Below are 16,980 nucleotides of genomic sequence, written 5' to 3'. Positions count from 1 at the left end.
GTCGGTGTTCTGCTCGGCCGTGGTATCACTCCGGTCGAGCCGGCCCAGCAGTGCCGAAGCATGGCTCTCCCACACTTATACCCTCTCATCTTACATTCGTTTATATCAAACTAGCGACCCGCCCCAGCTTCGCATGTGTGCAATGGTGATATATTACGCATGTATTATACATATAAACCTTCCTCTTGAATCACTCTATTAAAAAAACCGCCGCAAAATCCGTTGCATAGTTTTAAAGATTTAAGCGTACAAAGGGACATAGGGACAGAGAAAGCGACTTTGTTTTATACTATGTAGTGAATACTATAGTTTCCAACTAGTCAAATTCAATACTTTTTTCGAAATGTCAAAAATGTTACTTTTCTATGAACTTTGTATAAAATACTCTATTATGACGTCATAAGTTTTTGACGTCAAATAGCAGACTCATTTCTAGAAATTTAGCTAGAAAAAATCGAAAATTAAATAGTTCATCAAATTTATGAATGAGAGTGTGATTATTTTTTAATATTTTATTGTATTGAAAAGTTGTAATAATTTATTTTTGACCGAGGATACTACCCAATTATTTGTCTAATGCCATTTTGTTTTTTCAATAGACTACAGAAGAGAAAGGCGACGATAAATTGAAACAATGTACCACCACAGACCAGGAAGGATGTCGGATTACATGAGAATTATAATTTAATATATGTATAATCATCATCAGCCGAGAGACGTCCACTGCTGAACAAAGGCCTCCTCCTTAGTCCTCCACAGTAAGGAAGGAAGGTGACTGAGTGGGCAGATCTCCCACTAGGTGGACCGACGACATCGTCAGAGTGTCACGCTTAGCGCCTTTGCTTACCCCTTCGGGGATTTAAAGCGTGATATTATATTTGTATGTATGTATAATCTATGTGTATATAATTGATTATATACTACATAATATAAATTAACTAAAAAAATCACTGTTTACTCACGTACATTAATGGAGAAAAGCTCTACTAGTTTCGAGTCACAGAGGGACTCTTCATCATGAGCATTTCTCCATTAATGTACGTGAGTAAACCGTGATTTTTAGTTAATTTAGTATATCCCACGATAGTTATTATAAAAAAAACATAATATACATTATTTTTATAAACAATTCTTACATATAAAATATTTCTATCTTACTAATATTATAAATGCGAAAGTTTGTGAGTTTGTATGTATGTTTGTCACTCAATCACATCAAAACGGCTGAACGAATCGGAATAAAATTTGGAACAGGGGTTTTTTTGTGGGGGGAAAATCATCCAATGACTTCTCCCGCCTTGGGTGAGGCGAGAGGGAGTGTCAGACTCTTACTGACCAAAAACCACCCCGTTCCTACTCCTGCTTTTCGAGCCGGAGCCCCGGTAACCCGCTAGGTAGTCCGCAGCTCCGGAACAGAGGTAAATTATGGTTTGGAATAACACATAGGGTACTTTTTATCCCACGGAATCGTAGGCGAAGCTACTGCCAGAGGCTAGTTGCAAATATATGTAAAGCTATCTGCATTGTAAAAAATATTTTAACTATTGTATATGTATGTTTGTAACAGTCTTATGTCTAAACAGCTGGACTGATGTAGATGAGATTTTGCCATAAAGATAGGTAAGAATTTGGATGAAGATTAAAGTATTTTTGCAATTAAAATTGTTATAAAGAGAGTGAGGTATCGACTGATAATAATTATTGTATGTATTTTGTTTCATGTGTGAAATGTAGTGAATGTTATTTCATCCTTTAAAATAATGTTCCACATTAGTATTTTCTCCTGTGTCACACATTCTATACAACTTCTACAATAGGGTAGATGACTTATTTATATTGTAATATCCGTCTTGTAGATTATTTAAAAAAATACCAAACACGTATTTTTATTTTGTTACGGAAACAAATACTTTCGAAGATATAGGTATCGATTAAAAATATTGCGTGACATCACTTCTAGATACGTTTTATCCGTAGAAATAACGTATTTGCTCCCACTCCTAAACTTTGATTCGTTTTATCTAAGTATTGTTACATTATATGACAAAAAAATACGTGTCTAATATTGTTTTCATTACCTAACTGACGGACTAAATAGATGTTTAATTTTCATACCCCGTCATCATCCGTTATTGTATGAGCACAACTATTTGATGTAAAACACATACTTAAACAAAATAACAATATTTCATTATCACGCAAAGCGTAAAGTTCCAATCGCCTCCAATCTATAAATGACACCTAATGGTAAGCGTCCACAAGTCCGCATAGCACGCATCGGACGGGTCGCATCAAACGGATTGACTGCGTCCACTGTATCGGCAGCGTTCGTATTGCCGAAACCACTTTTACTCAGGCATTGACATCGGCATTCCGTATGACGTCATCGGTACGCATCGCATGTAGGCATTGCCGATGATGCGGTCCGTACGATGCGGATCAGTGGACGCAGTTGTATGAGTTTCTATACAAGACAAACTAAAATCCGTTGCGTGCGATGCGTACGATGCGGGCCTGTGGACTATCGTTCACTAATTACCAGTCACCTATTTAGCTTTATATGTAAATTTGTTAGTTTTTTTATAAAAACGTTGTAAATATTTTGTACTTTCTGTGATTTAGTTATTATTGCGAAATAAATGCTATCTTTTATTGTTATATTTCTTGTTTTATTTTATTATTTACTAGCGACCCGCCCCAGCTTCGCATGGGTGCAATGGTGATATATTATGCATGTATTATACATATAAACCTTCCTCTTGAATCACTCTATCTATTAAAAAACCGCATCAAAATCCGTTGCGTAGTTTTAAAGATTTAAGCGTACAAAGGGACATAGGGACAGAGAAAGCGACTTTGTTTTATACTATGTAGTGATTTAATCCAATAGTCTACTCACTCAGTTATTAGAATGGTCACAAGTTTGGAGTGTGATTTCAGAGTCGGACAAAGACTCAGTTAAATGTATCTTTTGTGTGGTATAAGCCGGTAAACGAGCAGACGTATCACCTGATGGTAAGCAATCGCCGCCGCCCATGGACACTTGAAACACCAGAGGCGTTACAAGTGCGTTGCCGACCTTTTGGGGGTTAGGAATAAAAACAAACATCGTCACACCTTTTATCCCCAAAGAGGTAGGCAGAGGTGCACATTACGGCACGTAATGTCGCTATACAATGTACACACACTTTTCACCATTTGTGTTATAAGTCCCATGTAATAGGGGGTGAGCATATTGCCATATACTGGGCACAGTTCCAGACTCCGTGCTACTACTGAGAAATTTTCTAAAAGCCGAAAAAAGCATTACTTCGCTCGACACGGGAATCGAACCCGATACCTCTTGTCCGGCAGTCGCACTTGCGACCACTCGACCAACGTTAGGAATAAAACAAAATAAATAAAAAATCCAAATAATATGTCATACATACTTTCATTTATTATAAATTAAACAATTCTTATACACTCATTTACACCTATACAATGTGATAGGGGTGGGACTTCTAACCCGTTAAGGTTGAGTACTACATCTAATTTTATCGACAAAAAAATAATATTGGGGGTTGAACCCCCAATTGAAAATATTGAAAAATTGTGATTTTTTCGGTAAAAATAATTCACAAATTATTTTTTTTCTAACCAAAACATTATCAAACATATGAAAAACGTAATGAATTAGTTAGCCAAGGTTATTAGCTACCGTTAGTCGTATTTTTTTTGTACGCATACAACCTTTGATATCAAAAAAAATATTAAAATAGCCATAATTTTTAGGGGGAAGGGATTCGACCCCCTCGACCCCCGACTTTTGTCGATAAAATTAGATGTAGTACTCAGCCTTAACGGGTTAGAAGTCTCACCCCTATCACATTGTATAATTTAAATTATACAAAAATACTACTCTGTACTCTTCTCCTCTATAACTCCACTCACTTCTCTCTTCTCCTTCTTACTTCTCTTACTCTTTTTCTTTCTCTTCTTATTAGGATCATCAGTTTTATTAATATCATTGTACTTGAGCAACTTTTTATACATTTTCAGAAGTAATTTCGCATCTTTTTTCAAATCTTTCGGCAGTTCTTTAACTGGATCGACATATGTAGTTGACGATTCTAATGTATTATATTGTTCAATAGTTCCTTCTTCTAAAGCACTCTCTTTCTCTTTCTCTATCTCTACTAACTCAATCTCTATCTCTTTCTTCGTCTCCGCTAACCTCTTTTTCAAATCAATATTCTTTTTTCTCAACGCATTCAGTATATTTGCAGTCGAAAGCACTTTTTTCACTTTAGTGCTGTCTAAATACCTATCTTTCCATGAAGTATTCTCTACTATCTCCCATTCTCTCTTCTCTGCTTCTCTCTTCTCGTAATCTTCTATCTCTTTCTGTGTTATAATCTCTTCTCTCTCTATCTCATCTATTTTGGCTGATAAGGCTTCGATTTCTGAAGTAGTTGGTTCCTTAGAGAGAGTGCATTCAACCTCATAGCAAGACGAACTGTCTGATAGTTCCATAATTTCGTATACGGCATCTATATCCGATTCAGAATTAATATTAGAAGATTTTTCATTATTTAAATCTTCTTTTGTATCTTTTCCTTCTTCTTCTGACGTTAAATTTATCTTTTCATCAATATCTGTTGAAGTATGTTTAGTACAATCTTCTGTGTGTACTATTTCAGTGGTTTCTTTATCTTTTTCGTTTATCTTTTCTTCTTTATAAAAGTTTTCATCGGCGCTCTCACGAAAATCCTTCTTCTTACTCTTCTTTGATTTCTTATCTTTTTTCTTTTTCTTCTTTTTACCTTTTCTATCTTCTTCGTCTGATATGCAAACTACTTCTGGCTTTAAATCCATCGCTTCCACTTCTGAACTTTCTCTATCTGATAATTCACCTTCTGACAAATCTTTTTTCTCTTCTGTTAAAGATTCACTTGGTACATCATTATTAGGTATATCTTCTGTATTTAAACATTCTTTAGAATTAACTTCTTCAGAAGCTTTTTCAGCAATATCATTTTCTTTTTCAGCATTTTCTATTACTTCTGTACTTTGTATTACTTCTTTATTAATACTAGTATCTAATTCAGAAGATTTGTCAACTTCTTGTGTGGGAGAAGTCTTAGTTTGATCATTTTCTATCTGACTGTCATTATTGTCAGCATTCATATCTTTTAATGCTTCTGGTTTATCTTTAATAGTTACAATACTATCTTCCAACACTTCTATCTTATCTTGTATCTCTACTGAGTTAGTGACGACTTCTGATTGTACTTTTATAGCTTCTGCGCTATCTTTTTTCGGTTCTTCTTCTTTCTTATCTTCTGTGGCGTCAGTATCACTGGATTCGGAGCTGGAATTGGAACAAGAGCTAACAGTATCGAAATGTTTTCGATCTAAATCTTCTAGCAGATCCATTTTCTCAGTATCAGATAATTGAAGAGTTATTTCATCATTGTCAATATCATCTTTCCTTATCTTTTCCTTTTTTCTTTTCTTACTCTTATCTTTTTTAGCTTTTTCCTCTTTCTCGTTACTATTTTTAGGTGTGGCAACACTTATATTAGGGTTTTTAGTGCTGGCAACTTTATCTTTGTCTGTTTCTAGAGCGGTAGTTTGTGATTTTTGTCGATTTAATTTTATTTTTTGTTTTGATTTCTGTGGTACAGTGATTATAAGGTCATTTATTTTCTTTGTCACTGTCGTGGGCTGGGGTTCGGACGCCGGTTGGGTCACTTCTGTAACATAATAGCATTTGTATTAATTTTCTGTAATAATAAAGAAATATACAAGGTGTATATGGATGGGATCGTGGATGTGTTTACAAATATATCAAATCAAATCAGCTTTATTGTAGACTATAGGTATGCATTATAAATACAGGTCTTAAATAATAGGAGGAGGCGGGGCGCGTGAGGGATCGAACAACATCCTCACTCCCCAGCCGTCGCGAGAGACACTCCGTGCGTACGGCGTCAAGCCTTTTATCAAAGCGGTAGACAGAGGTGCCATTACGGCACGTAATGCCACTATACAATGTACACCACTTTTCACCATTTGGGTTATAAGCCCATGTAATAGGGGGTGAGCCTGTTGCCATATACTGACACAATTCCATACTCCATGCTACTACCGATTTTTTTTTAATCTTATTTTTCTTTGCCCGACCCCGAAATCGAACCTGAGACCCCTTGCCCGGCAGTCGCACTTGCGATGAGGCAGTAAATAATCCAGAGCAAGGATAACCAATACTGAATTCATCAACGCCGATTGCTTACCATCAGGGGCCTTAGTCTGCTATTACAATAGGGTATTATCCTACTAGTCAAATTCAATACTTTTATCGAAATGTCAAAAACGTTACTTTTCTAGGAACATTGCAAATTATGACGTCATATTTTTTTGCGTCAAATAGCATTTCGCAAAAAATAGCAAGAACAAATTTAAAATAAATAAGTATATCGTCAAATGAATGAATGAAAATACGATTATTTTGGCATATTTTATCGCCTATCAAAATAATTTATTTTTGCGGAAACTACCCAATTGTGTCAGAATGGTCGATCACTGAGCAGTGCGAGAGGTGATTATACAACCTACATTTCCGTCCTCAGGCCCCTGGTGATCCGTCTCTGATGAGAAAGGGGAAGCTATGTATGTACGTACTAGTCTGCAGCTCCTGTATGTTGGGCTTCTCATCATCACTGCTGATCTCCACCACCTCGGCCGGTTCCTCCTTGATTTCCACCTCATTGTCTGAAGAGTTGGAGACTGGTTCCTTGGATGCACTCTCTGATACCGGTTCTGAGGAGACACAGACATATATGCACTAAGAAAAATGTATACAAACTAAGCCTTTCAACATAAGACTATAAGTTTTTTTTATAAGTTTCATGGTAGATATCCCACCCACTCGCACGAAGCGCTTCGCTTCAAGCTTCCTTGTGCGAACTGCTAGGGAGTGGAACTCCTTGCCGGAGTCTGTTTCCTGATGGGTATAACCTGGGTGTCTTCAAAGCCCGAGTGAATAGGTTGCTTATGGGCAGACGTGCTCTATCGTAGGCCGCATCATCACTTACCATCAGGCGAGATAGCGGCCAAACGACGGCCCATTTAACATAAAAAAAGTTTTTAAACTGACATGGTCACTAACCATATCATTAGAACTTGAGACGGGATATTTACCGTTTTTATTAATTTTATTGTAACTTTCGTGAGACATACTAAATTAATTATTAAGTTATCGGCTTACTCACGTAATTGTTTGACGATGAACTCGATTAGTTTCCGCGACACACGACGCGGCGATTGTCGCGGAATGCTGCTTATGAATATGAGCCTCTAGCATGGCTTGAAAATAGTCGAGTTCATCGTCAAACAGTTACGTGAGTAAGCCGATTACATATAATAATTAATGTTTATTTATGTCGATGAGTTTATAAGAAATATCGGAAACTCATCGTCACAAATAAACATGATTCAACAAGTTCTAATAATAACATAGACGGCACCAGAGGAGTCACAGGTGCGTTGCCGGCCTTATACCATAAAATAGCTATTAGTTAAAGGTTATTTATTATAACTAATATCCTAGTCGGTTTAATTTAGACTTTAGTGTAAGTTTTGTGCTTACACTTGTTTTTATAATTTGACTGCTCTTTGTATTTATTTTGACTGATTCTAATTTTAATTTTGATTAGTCATAATTTCAACAATGATTATAACTTCTAATTACTTTGATAGTTTGATTAATTTTATAACTGTAATAATTCGTTTCATACACTTACTTTTTTAATGTCATATAAAAATGCGTTCCTCCTAAACTCGTATTGTTGTGCCCGACAGGGTCCACATTGTGTCATAGTTAAGTTTACCACCTAAGTCTGACATGTCGAAAGCAATAAAGTAGTGAGTATACTGACTGTGTTGCTGTTCGTTCTGCAGTTGTGCTCGTATGGCGCGCGCCCGTGCTTGTAACTCGAGCAGCTCGAGCACGGTGAGTCCGGCGCGAGACGCCTTGTTCTTGTCGCTCGACGAGTCACCCTGCTCTTTGGACCTCTTGTGCTTTTTCGATTTCGAATGGCGACGGTGCTTGTGCTGAAAAAGACAAGCAAGGTTGAGTAAGGTATTGGTTTTGTAGCTGGGTTAAAATGGACTGAAGTTTTCATTAGTTATTACTATCTATACTAATATTATAAAGCTGAAGAGTTTGTTTGTTTGTTTGTTTGAACGCGCTAATCTCCGGAACTACTGGTCCGATTTGAATAATTCTTTTTGAGTTGGATAGTGCATTTATCGAGGAAGGCTATAGGCTATAAAACATCACGCTATGACCAATAGGAGCCGAGCAGAGCGGGTGAAACCGCGCGGAAGTAGCTAGTATTTAATAATCTGGTACTAATTATTACCAACTACAAGTTAGTACTCGTCCATCAGAAGTATGCTACCACTGAATTGTCATCAACGAAAACTTAAAATCTAAAAAATATATTCCATTTTCAAAACAAAATAAATAATGAAATTAATCAAGTATTAAATTCTGTGTGAACAGCTCCATGTTCCTTGACCACAGAAGAGCTGTAATGTTGTAGGTTGTCTAGGAATGTTACGGACATGCGACGCGGCTGTTATAATGCCGTATTTGTAAAGAGTGTTCAAATTAGCTCAAAGAGAATAATGCACTTTTTGGCTTACCTACTGGGTGTATTTCGCTCATTTTTCGTATATCGTCAGCCAAGATGATAACAAATATGTGGTTTAAATCTATACTAATATTATAAAGCTGAAGAGTTTGTTTGTTTGTTTGTTTGTTTGAACGCGCTAATCTCCAGAACTACTGGTCCGATTTGAATAATTCTTTTTGTGTTGGGTAGTGCATTTATCGAGGAAGGCTATAGGCTATAAAACATCACGCTATGACCAATAGGAGCCAAGCAGAGCGGGTGAAACCGCGCGGAAGTAGCTAGTTAAGTCATAAGAGGTTTCCCCATATGGTATGTAATCAGAAGCATAAAACAATGAATATGGGTTCAAATTAAATTTCTGCTACTAATTTAAAAAAAAATTACCTTCTTCTTCTTACTGCTAGCCTGGCTGAGGATCTCATCGTCCGAGGATATGCTGTCCAGGGATATTGTCTCCAGCTCCGGTGGAGGGGACGGGCTGGAGGACTCTGTGTCTGATGGAGGCTCCGCTCCGTCCAGTATCGCGAGGAGACGCTTCGAACTAATGCCAAGTAGCTGGAAATTAAATATATTTCATTATTGAGATGTCCTATTTATATCATGACTTTTAACTCCGAAGTGGTAGGCAGAGGTGCACATTATAGCACGTAATGCCGCTATACAATGTACACACACTTTTCACCATTCATGTTATAAGTCCCATGTAATAGGGGGTGAGCCTATTGCCATTTGCCGGACACATTTCCAGACTCCGTCAAAAAAACACAATCCTAACTTCATCTGCCACGCCTTGTGATGTCTTATTTATTATCTGAAAATGAGTATTTCTAATAACATAGTCAATAACGGATTCTAATAACGGAGTCATGCTTGTTCTTCTCCATTCGAAGCTTGTCAAGACAAGACAGACTATAGTTTATTTGTTGACATTTCAAAAGTACCTAATTATTGGTTTAATTGAAATAAATGTTTTGAATTTGACTTTGATTCTGTGTTTTTTGCTTGCATTGATGGTTTAGACTGGGGTAAAAGGTCTCAGTTTCGAGTTCCGGGTTAAGCAAAGCATTATTGTGTATTTTCAGTAAAAGCACAGTATTACAAAATGTGCCCGGTGTACAGCACTACCTGTGGCATAGAAGTCACAACATAAATAAAGAAAAGGGCATATTATGTGCACCTTAGTATGTGTGTTATGATAGAAATACATTATTTTTATGGTATAAGCCAGTAAACGAGTAGACGGATCACCTGATGGTAAGCAATCGCCGCCGCCCATGGACACTTGAAACACCAGAGGCATTACAAGTGCATTGCCAGTCTTTTGGGTGTTAGGAATTTAAGGGTTGTTGGGGAATTAGAGATTGGGAAGGTAATTGGGGCTCCAGTAACCTAACTCACACAACGTCAGTTTTCTATGAGGCCGTGGTATCACTCCGGTCGAGCCGGCCCATTCGTGTCGAAGCATGGCTCTCCCACACTTAATAATATTTCCTCAACGCAATTATGAAGTCATTAACAATTTCTTCATTAAAATTTTACAGTAAACGAGACAAGACGTCATGATACTTAACAAAATCGTAACCCCGATAAAAACAAATAATTCAAATTTAAATTCAAATTTATTTATTTGCTCAAATGTGGTACATAATATAGGTGTTACATACAATATAATAAGATCAGCACATTTACCATTATTGGCATGCAATTGGTTAGATAGGTAACTAATTCAAAGATAATATTATTAAAATATCAAACCTCTTCCGTGCAGAGTTCCTGTAGATCGTCTATGGATATGTTTCTAATGCTGGCAGGCAATATGCTCTTCAATTCTTTGTATTTCATCACGGAAAATACTTGGTGAACCATTTCAACCCGATCATGAATATAATAAGTTAAATCATGGACTTCCTCCAATTTCGTCGACGCTGACGGCTCTGGCGTCTCCGTCTTCACTTTGTGCTTCGATCTCTTCATATTTAACAATTAAAATCTTTCAATAACTAATTTAATTTAACTTAAAACTTCCGTGAATCAGTTTCTGTGTTCGACAAAAACATTTGCAGTATAATACGACTAAATGAAAAAGTCAGTTAATGTTAAAGAAAAAATAGTGAGACAGTGACTCCGTAATTCGGTAGCATTATAATGTCTGAAGGTGTCAGTGTTGATATCCTTACGGACGCGTTCATGATCATTATATTTGCCGTCATACTCAATCGTATAATACTGACATTAATAAAATGGAAATGAAAAAAAGAATTAGTTTTCAGAATGATAGTTCCTCTCGCATTTGTTTTGTCGCCAATCCTGTCATAAAAATTTGTGTGTAAATCAAACGTTGAGTAAATGGAACTTAATATATAAAATATTTCAGTAACCGCCGCGCAAAATGCCACTAGAGGATGTTTTTAACACATATTTCGATAGGGCAGTGCAAACGGCATTCAAATCCCTCTTAATGATATTTTGCCCAAAGATTTCCGAGTGTATTCAGTCTTTGAAATCGGTAAACGAAAAATCTTTCGAGTTAAATAAACCTTTGATCTTAAACCAAGTATTATTAGATTACAACTACTTTATGTGAACGCGTACTATTGAAATTTTGCGGGCTGTTCTTAAGTTCTGTCAATAAGGATGGCTGTTGAAAAGTTGTATGAAAGTGATAATTATTTGATCGTAAACAAGCCTTACGACATGTATATTAACTCGGACGATGAACACGAAAAGGTAAGCTTGCCATTTTATTTAAAAACGCTTAAAACTTTATTCATGAGAGGTTATGTTTACTATTAAACTCAGTCGCTATGACTAGTGAAGTGGGTATCAATGGCAATGGTATAAGTATTTATCGATGTCGATGAAAATGTTGCCAGCTTATGTTACAATTTTATTACAAGACAAAGTAAACAAGACTGCATACTAACCGCTGTACTCAGAGTCATTTAATGGTTACTTAACCGTTACTGAGTAATAGTTCAAGTATCATCATTCAATATCTCTGAGTGCGATAGTAAGTGTGTTAATAATTTTGCAATAGTTACTTTTGATTCTTCTTTCTACTCTTATCGCAAGCTATGTTATCTGCTTAGGGTTAGCCCAATACGTCACCCTAATGCCGCCTCCCTTCATCATCATCATCAGCCTATAGCAGTCCACTGCTGGACATAGGCCTTCCCAATTGTTCGCCACTTTGCTCTATCACTAGCGACTCACATCCAGCTCCTGCCAGCCATCCTGCGCAGATCGTCACTCCACCTCGCCTGGGGGCGTCCTACACTACGTTTACCGAGACGCGGTCTCCACTCCATGACTCGCTTACCCCAACGGTTGTCGGTCATGCGGCTAATATGGCCGGCCCACTGCCACTTCAGCTTGCTGATCCGGTGGGCTATGTCGATCACCTTGGTTCTCTGCCGAATCACTTCGTTTCGAATGCGATTCCGGAGAGAGACACCGAGCATAGCCCTTTCCATAGCCCGCTGAGCGACTTTGAGTTTGTGGACCAGTCTAGCCGTGAGTGTCCACGTTTCGGCACCGTATGTCATTACGGGTAGGACGCACTGGTTAAAAACTTTCGTCTTTAGGCACTGTGGGATTGACGATGAGAAGACTCGACGGAGTTTTCCGAAAGCTGCCCAACCCAACTGAATTCTCCTATTCACCTCATCCTCAAAGTTCTTTCTACCTAACTGCAACGTTTGCCCGAGGTAGACATATTTCTGAACAACTTCGAGGACGGCTCCGTGAATCGCAATCGGTTCCGGTAGAACATGTTCATTGAACATGACCTTGGTTTTGTCCAAGTTCATCCGTAGGCCGATGCGTGCAGAGGAGTCAGCCAGTTCGTTCAGCATCCCTTGTAGGTCCTGCAGCGTTTCTGCCATTATGACGATATCATCCGCCTCCCTTAATCTTTGTCAAATGTCGTCATATTTCAAAGTCCATTTTCCATTCAAAATTGAATATTTTTGTATTACAACGAGCAGACGGACCACCAGACGGTAAGCAATCGCCGCCGCCCGTTGTTGTTGCGTTGATGGTCTTTTCGGAGTTACGGATTTAAGACTTGTTGCGGTATAGGAAGATTGGGAAGTGGAATTGGAATTTGGCCTGTGGAAACCTCACTCAACGCAAGCGTTGCTTCACGTCGGTTTTCTATGAAGCCGTGGTATTACTTCAGTCGAGCCCTCGTGCCATTCGTGCTGAAGCATGGCTTTCTCACACTTGTCTTGAAATAAAAATTCCTTTTTTAACTACTATGTTATCGGATTACTCACGTAATTGTTGGACGAGGAACTCAACTAGTTTCAAGCCATGCTTGAGGTTCATACTCATGAGCAGCATTCCGCGACACACGACGCGGCGATTGCCGCGCTGCTACTGAGTAGCCTCTAGCATGGCTTGGAACTAGTCGAGTTCCTCGTCAAACAGTTACGTGAGTAAGCGGATAACATAATAATTAATTTAGTATGTTTCACGAAAGTTACAATAAAATTCCTTTTTTTTCCACAGAACACAGTGACGTATCACATTGCGTCTCCGGACTCTCATCTCTCGTCGTCATTGTTCCCGCTTCACTTTGTACAACGGCTGGACTACGCGACGAGCGGTGTGCTATGTATTGCCAAGAACAAGTCGTCCGCTGCGCAGGCGGGCAAGCTGTTCGAACAGAGGATGACGAAGAAGTATTACCTCGCTGTTGTAAGGGGCCGCGTGGCGTTCGAAGTTGCAGATATTGAATTTAATGTCGGTGAGTTTTATCTTACACTTTGCAATGTTTTGTTCCAATGAAACCATGTTCAGTACCCTTAGTTACGAGTTTGCTGCGAGAGACTTGTCCCATTAGTTTTGACGCTGTATTGTCGTTACATTGTTCCTACATATTTATACAATAGGTAAATGTATCATATATTGTAAAAATATTTTTTTAAAAAGAGTAACGTTGGAGTTTCTTGCTTGTTCTTCTCCATTCGAAGCTACACTTTGGAACGAGCGCCTAGCTTCACGGACAGGCAGACAGACGGACAATTCAATTTGACGTTTCAAAAGTGCCTTATTTAGGATTAATTGAAATAAATGCTTTGACTTTGACTTTGAGAGCGCGTTCGACGCTCTGATTGGATGGTTCATTCGCGCCGGCCAATCAGAGCTCCGAACACACTCTCGTTTCGTTTTCATTCAACGAAAAGCTGAACTTGTACTAAGGGTACAGGTATTTTTGAAAAGTCAGTGTAACGCCGCGCTCTTTTCCCAACTGAGTAATGACTGGCACTGAGGTTAAATAGTTATAGCAGCCTCTTCGGCTGAGTAGATAGAAACACCAGTGCTAAAATGGTCTTGAGTCCGAACCAGTAAGATTATTTTTATTTACAACGTCATGCCTTTTATCCCCGAAGGGTAGGCAGAGGTGCACATTACGGCACGTAATGCCGCTATACAATGTACACCCACATTTCACCATTTGTGTTATAAGTCCCATGTAATAGGGGTTATTTATTGTCCCTATTGTACAGTAAGACTGTTCTACTACTAATCTGTAGTTACCCCAATTCGAACACGTGTGTTAAAAATGATGACTTTCATGATAATAACGTTCATTTTTCTTTTACAGGAGTGGACCCGTCCACAGCGGACTCGAGTCACCGCATGTCTGCGCTGACGACGAGTGAAGCGTCGTTGAGATGTCTTCAGTCGCGACACGCACACACGCGTGCGCTGCGGCTAGAAACAGGCTACTATGACAATAGCCCTGTCACTGTTTTGCTGCTGAAACCTATAACAGGTAAGCAACAAGATTAGATTTGCAAGAGTTCAGTACCCTTAGTACGAGTTTGCTTTACGTTTAAAGTAATCGAAATGAGAACGCGTTCGACGTTCTGATTGGCCGTTCTCAATTATACCAACCATTCAGAGCGCCGAAAGCGGTCTCGTTTCGTTTTCGTTTAATGTAAAGTTAACTCGTACTAAGGGTACAGTACATTGTTAAAATTAACTTGTTAGTTAGTTGAGTCGAGTTGGTCTAGCTTGTGGTATACGTAGGTATATGTGGATATTAATTTTTTTCAGCGTCAAACTGCCTCTAGTTGTCGCAAGTGCAATTGACGGACAAGGGGTCTCGGATTCGATTCTTGAGTCGGGCAAAGTATTACTGGGATTTTTTTTTTTAATTTCTCAATGATAGCACGCAGTCTGAAATTGTGCTCAGTATATTACAATAGACTCACCCCCATTCGTGTCGAAGTATGGCTCTCCTGCACTTAATTTTTTTCTTGACCATTACCTATAATATTTTTATTTATACCCAGGTCAATTAATTATTATGATAGGCTTACTCACGTAAATGTTTGACGAGGAACTCGACTACAAGCCATGCAAGAGGCAATTGTCGCGCTGCTACCTACTGCAGTAGCAGCGCGACAATTCACCCGTCGTGTGTCGCGGAATGCTGCTCATGAATATGAGCCTCTAGCATGGTTTGAAACTAGTAGAGTTCCTCGTCAAACATTTACGTGAGTAAGCCGATCATAATAATTAATTTAGTATGTCTCACGAAAGTTACAATAAGATCATATTCCCAGGTCGCCGCCACCAGCTGCGCGTGCATTGCAGCGCAGTCGGACACACGATACTGGGCGACTACACGTACAGTGGCACTAAGGACAGTATGCCGCACCGCATGTACCTACATGCCACTAGGTAAATAAAAGTAAATCATTGGTCATGTATAAATTTTTATTCGTAGAAATGACTGCTAAATATGTGGAACTGATCGTTCTGCGTTGAAAAATCAACCATCTATCAAATGTGTTTTAAATCTTCAGTATCAGCTTTAACATAGAGGTCTGGAATTACTATTTCATCATCCCCATAAATGTCCACTACTGCCAAAGCCTCTTCTCACAGACAGAGAATGTTTGAGTATTAATCCTACGCTTATCAATGTTAGTTTGTGACTTCAAACTTCAATTAGAAATTATAAGCAAAGGCTATTACGATGTTTTCCTTCACCGTTTGTCAGTGTTGTCATATAATAATCTTAGAAAGTAGATAACTCAGAAAAAGTAACTTATTATTGGATGGTTTTGAATACTATCATCCATAAGAAGCTTCGTGAAGATTTCGTCGTGTCCCGGATTTAGTTTAAGACGCCCGACGTATAAACCACAAAGAAGTCTTTCAAATCTGCTTTGTGGACAAATAACATTAATTCGTCTGTTACTGCAAGAAGCTGATCCGTACATTTTAGTTTATTTTTTAAAAACAAAAAACGAAAAATTATTTGTCTTGTTTTATGCTTAAATCATGAAAATTACGCAATGGATTTTGATGCGGTGGTGTGTAAAAGGTAGGTAGTGATTCAAGAAGAAGGTTTAAATTTATAATACATTGCATGATATATCACCATTGCGATGCGAAGCTGGGGCGGGTCGCTAGTAAAATATATTATTGTTATATTTTCAGGTTAATATTACCTCTTCCTGACGAAGATTTGGACATTCAGACACCAGAACCTTTCTTCATAGACCCGAGATTTAGTTCTAAATGGAAATCGGAGACGGCGTATTACAAGTACCGCAGCAAAGAAGATTTTCAGACCGTCTGCGATATTTTGGACAAATCCTACGTGATAGGCGTGCAGTATAAAATATTTAAGATGTGATCCGTATACAATTTTATAATTTATTTTTTAATAATTTATAAAAAACGAAAAATTATTGAATGTCTTGTTTTATTTTGTCATCAACAAGTTTTAGTTTGTTCAGATAAATAATTGATTACGTTACACCTATTACAGAAATGGATGACAACATCTAATCTTATCTTACTATTATGGAGACATGCTACTATTATAGGATAAGCGTCAACATGCCCCCATCGTACATATCGCATGTAAGGATTGACTGCGTCCACTGTATCAGCAGCGTTCGAATTGCCGACGCGAATATTAGCAATCGGATTGCCGATTCCACTTTCACTCGGATTTTTAACATCGGCATTCCGTATGACGGCATCAATACGCATCGCATGACGAGGCATTGCCGATAAGCCGTCCATATAATACGGATCATTGGATGCAGTTGTATGAGTTTCTATACAAGACAAACTAAAATCCGTTATGTGCGATGCGTACGATGCCGGCAGTAATAATCGGCATCATGGTATCCACTCGACCCCTAACGGCCAGTTTCAAAAACCTATCTATCTGTAGATAGTAGCCTACTATAGAAAGAATCTTTGACACATTTTGTATGGAGCTTACGTCACACTGAACTAAGAAAATATCGACAAAACTAAC

The 16,980-nt window shown here is 38.3% G+C and overlaps 3 protein-coding genes and 1 long non-coding RNA gene across 4 annotated transcripts in view; 2 read left to right on the top strand and 2 right to left on the bottom strand.

Annotated features, from left to right (window-relative positions):
* Nucleotides 1-16,980, top strand: part of LOC118281129 (M-phase inducer phosphatase) — a 219,828-nt gene that overhangs the window by 198,452 nt on the left and 4,396 nt on the right. The gene's annotated exons all lie outside the window — the stretch shown is intronic.
* On the bottom strand, nt 110-3,118 carry LOC126911767 (uncharacterized). The gene is made up of 2 exons (XR_007706285.1): nt 2,753-3,118; nt 110-178 (listed from the first exon to the last, which is right to left on the bottom strand). It is a non-coding gene; the product is annotated as an uncharacterized LOC126911767 (long non-coding RNA).
* On the bottom strand, nt 3,729-10,787 carry LOC118280907 (cylicin-1). Its single transcript, XM_035601298.2, has 5 exons — nt 10,440-10,787; nt 9,069-9,239; nt 7,923-8,097; nt 6,667-6,804; nt 3,729-5,738 (listed from the first exon to the last, which is right to left on the bottom strand). Exons 1-5 carry the CDS (start codon nt 10,656-10,658, stop codon nt 3,898-3,900), a joined length of 2,544 nt encoding a protein of 847 aa, XP_035457191.2. The 5' UTR covers nt 10,659-10,787; the 3' UTR covers nt 3,729-3,897.
* On the top strand, nt 10,795-16,404 carry LOC118280995 (RNA pseudouridylate synthase domain-containing protein 1). Its single transcript, XM_035601415.2, has 5 exons — nt 10,795-11,411; nt 13,197-13,434; nt 14,296-14,466; nt 15,263-15,380; nt 16,146-16,404. The coding sequence occupies exons 1-5, from the start codon at nt 11,319-11,321 to the stop codon at nt 16,342-16,344; spliced, it is 819 nt and encodes a 272-aa protein (XP_035457308.2). The 5' UTR covers nt 10,795-11,318; the 3' UTR covers nt 16,345-16,404.

Source organism: Spodoptera frugiperda, chromosome 19, assembly GCF_023101765.2.
Source record: "Spodoptera frugiperda isolate SF20-4 chromosome 19, AGI-APGP_CSIRO_Sfru_2.0, whole genome shotgun sequence".
In the NCBI taxonomy this organism is placed as follows: Eukaryota; Metazoa; Arthropoda; class Insecta; order Lepidoptera; family Noctuidae; genus Spodoptera; species Spodoptera frugiperda.
Note: the sequence above shows the minus strand (reverse complement) of the source record. Positions and strands in the feature narration are given on the sequence as shown.

What these genes read in the sequence shown, in the direction of transcription:
- LOC118280995 (XM_035601415.2), top strand. Translation starts at nt 11,319, where the DNA reads ATGGCTGTTGAAAAGTTGTATGAAAGTGATAATTATTTGATCGTAAAC. An exon ending in AGATATTGAATTTAATGTCG is followed by an intron (nt 13,435 to 14,295) that starts GTGAGTTTTATC and finishes TTTCTTTTACAG; the next exon opens with GAGTGGACCCGTCCACAGCG. An exon ending in GCTGCTGAAACCTATAACAG is followed by an intron (nt 14,467 to 15,262) that starts GTAAGCAACAAG and finishes TCATATTCCCAG; the next exon opens with GTCGCCGCCACCAGCTGCGC.
- LOC118280907 (XM_035601298.2), bottom strand. Translation starts at nt 10,658, where the DNA reads ATGAAGAGATCGAAGCACAAAGTGAAGACGGAGACGCCAGAGCCGTCA. An exon ending in AGGAACTCTGCACGGAAGAG is followed by an intron (nt 9,240 to 10,439) that starts GTTTGATATTTT and finishes TTTAATTTCCAG; the next exon opens with CTACTTGGCATTAGTTCGAA. An exon ending in GCAGAACGAACAGCAACACA is followed by an intron (nt 6,805 to 7,922) that starts GTCAGTATACTC and finishes GTGTCTCCTCAG; the next exon opens with AACCGGTATCAGAGAGTGCA.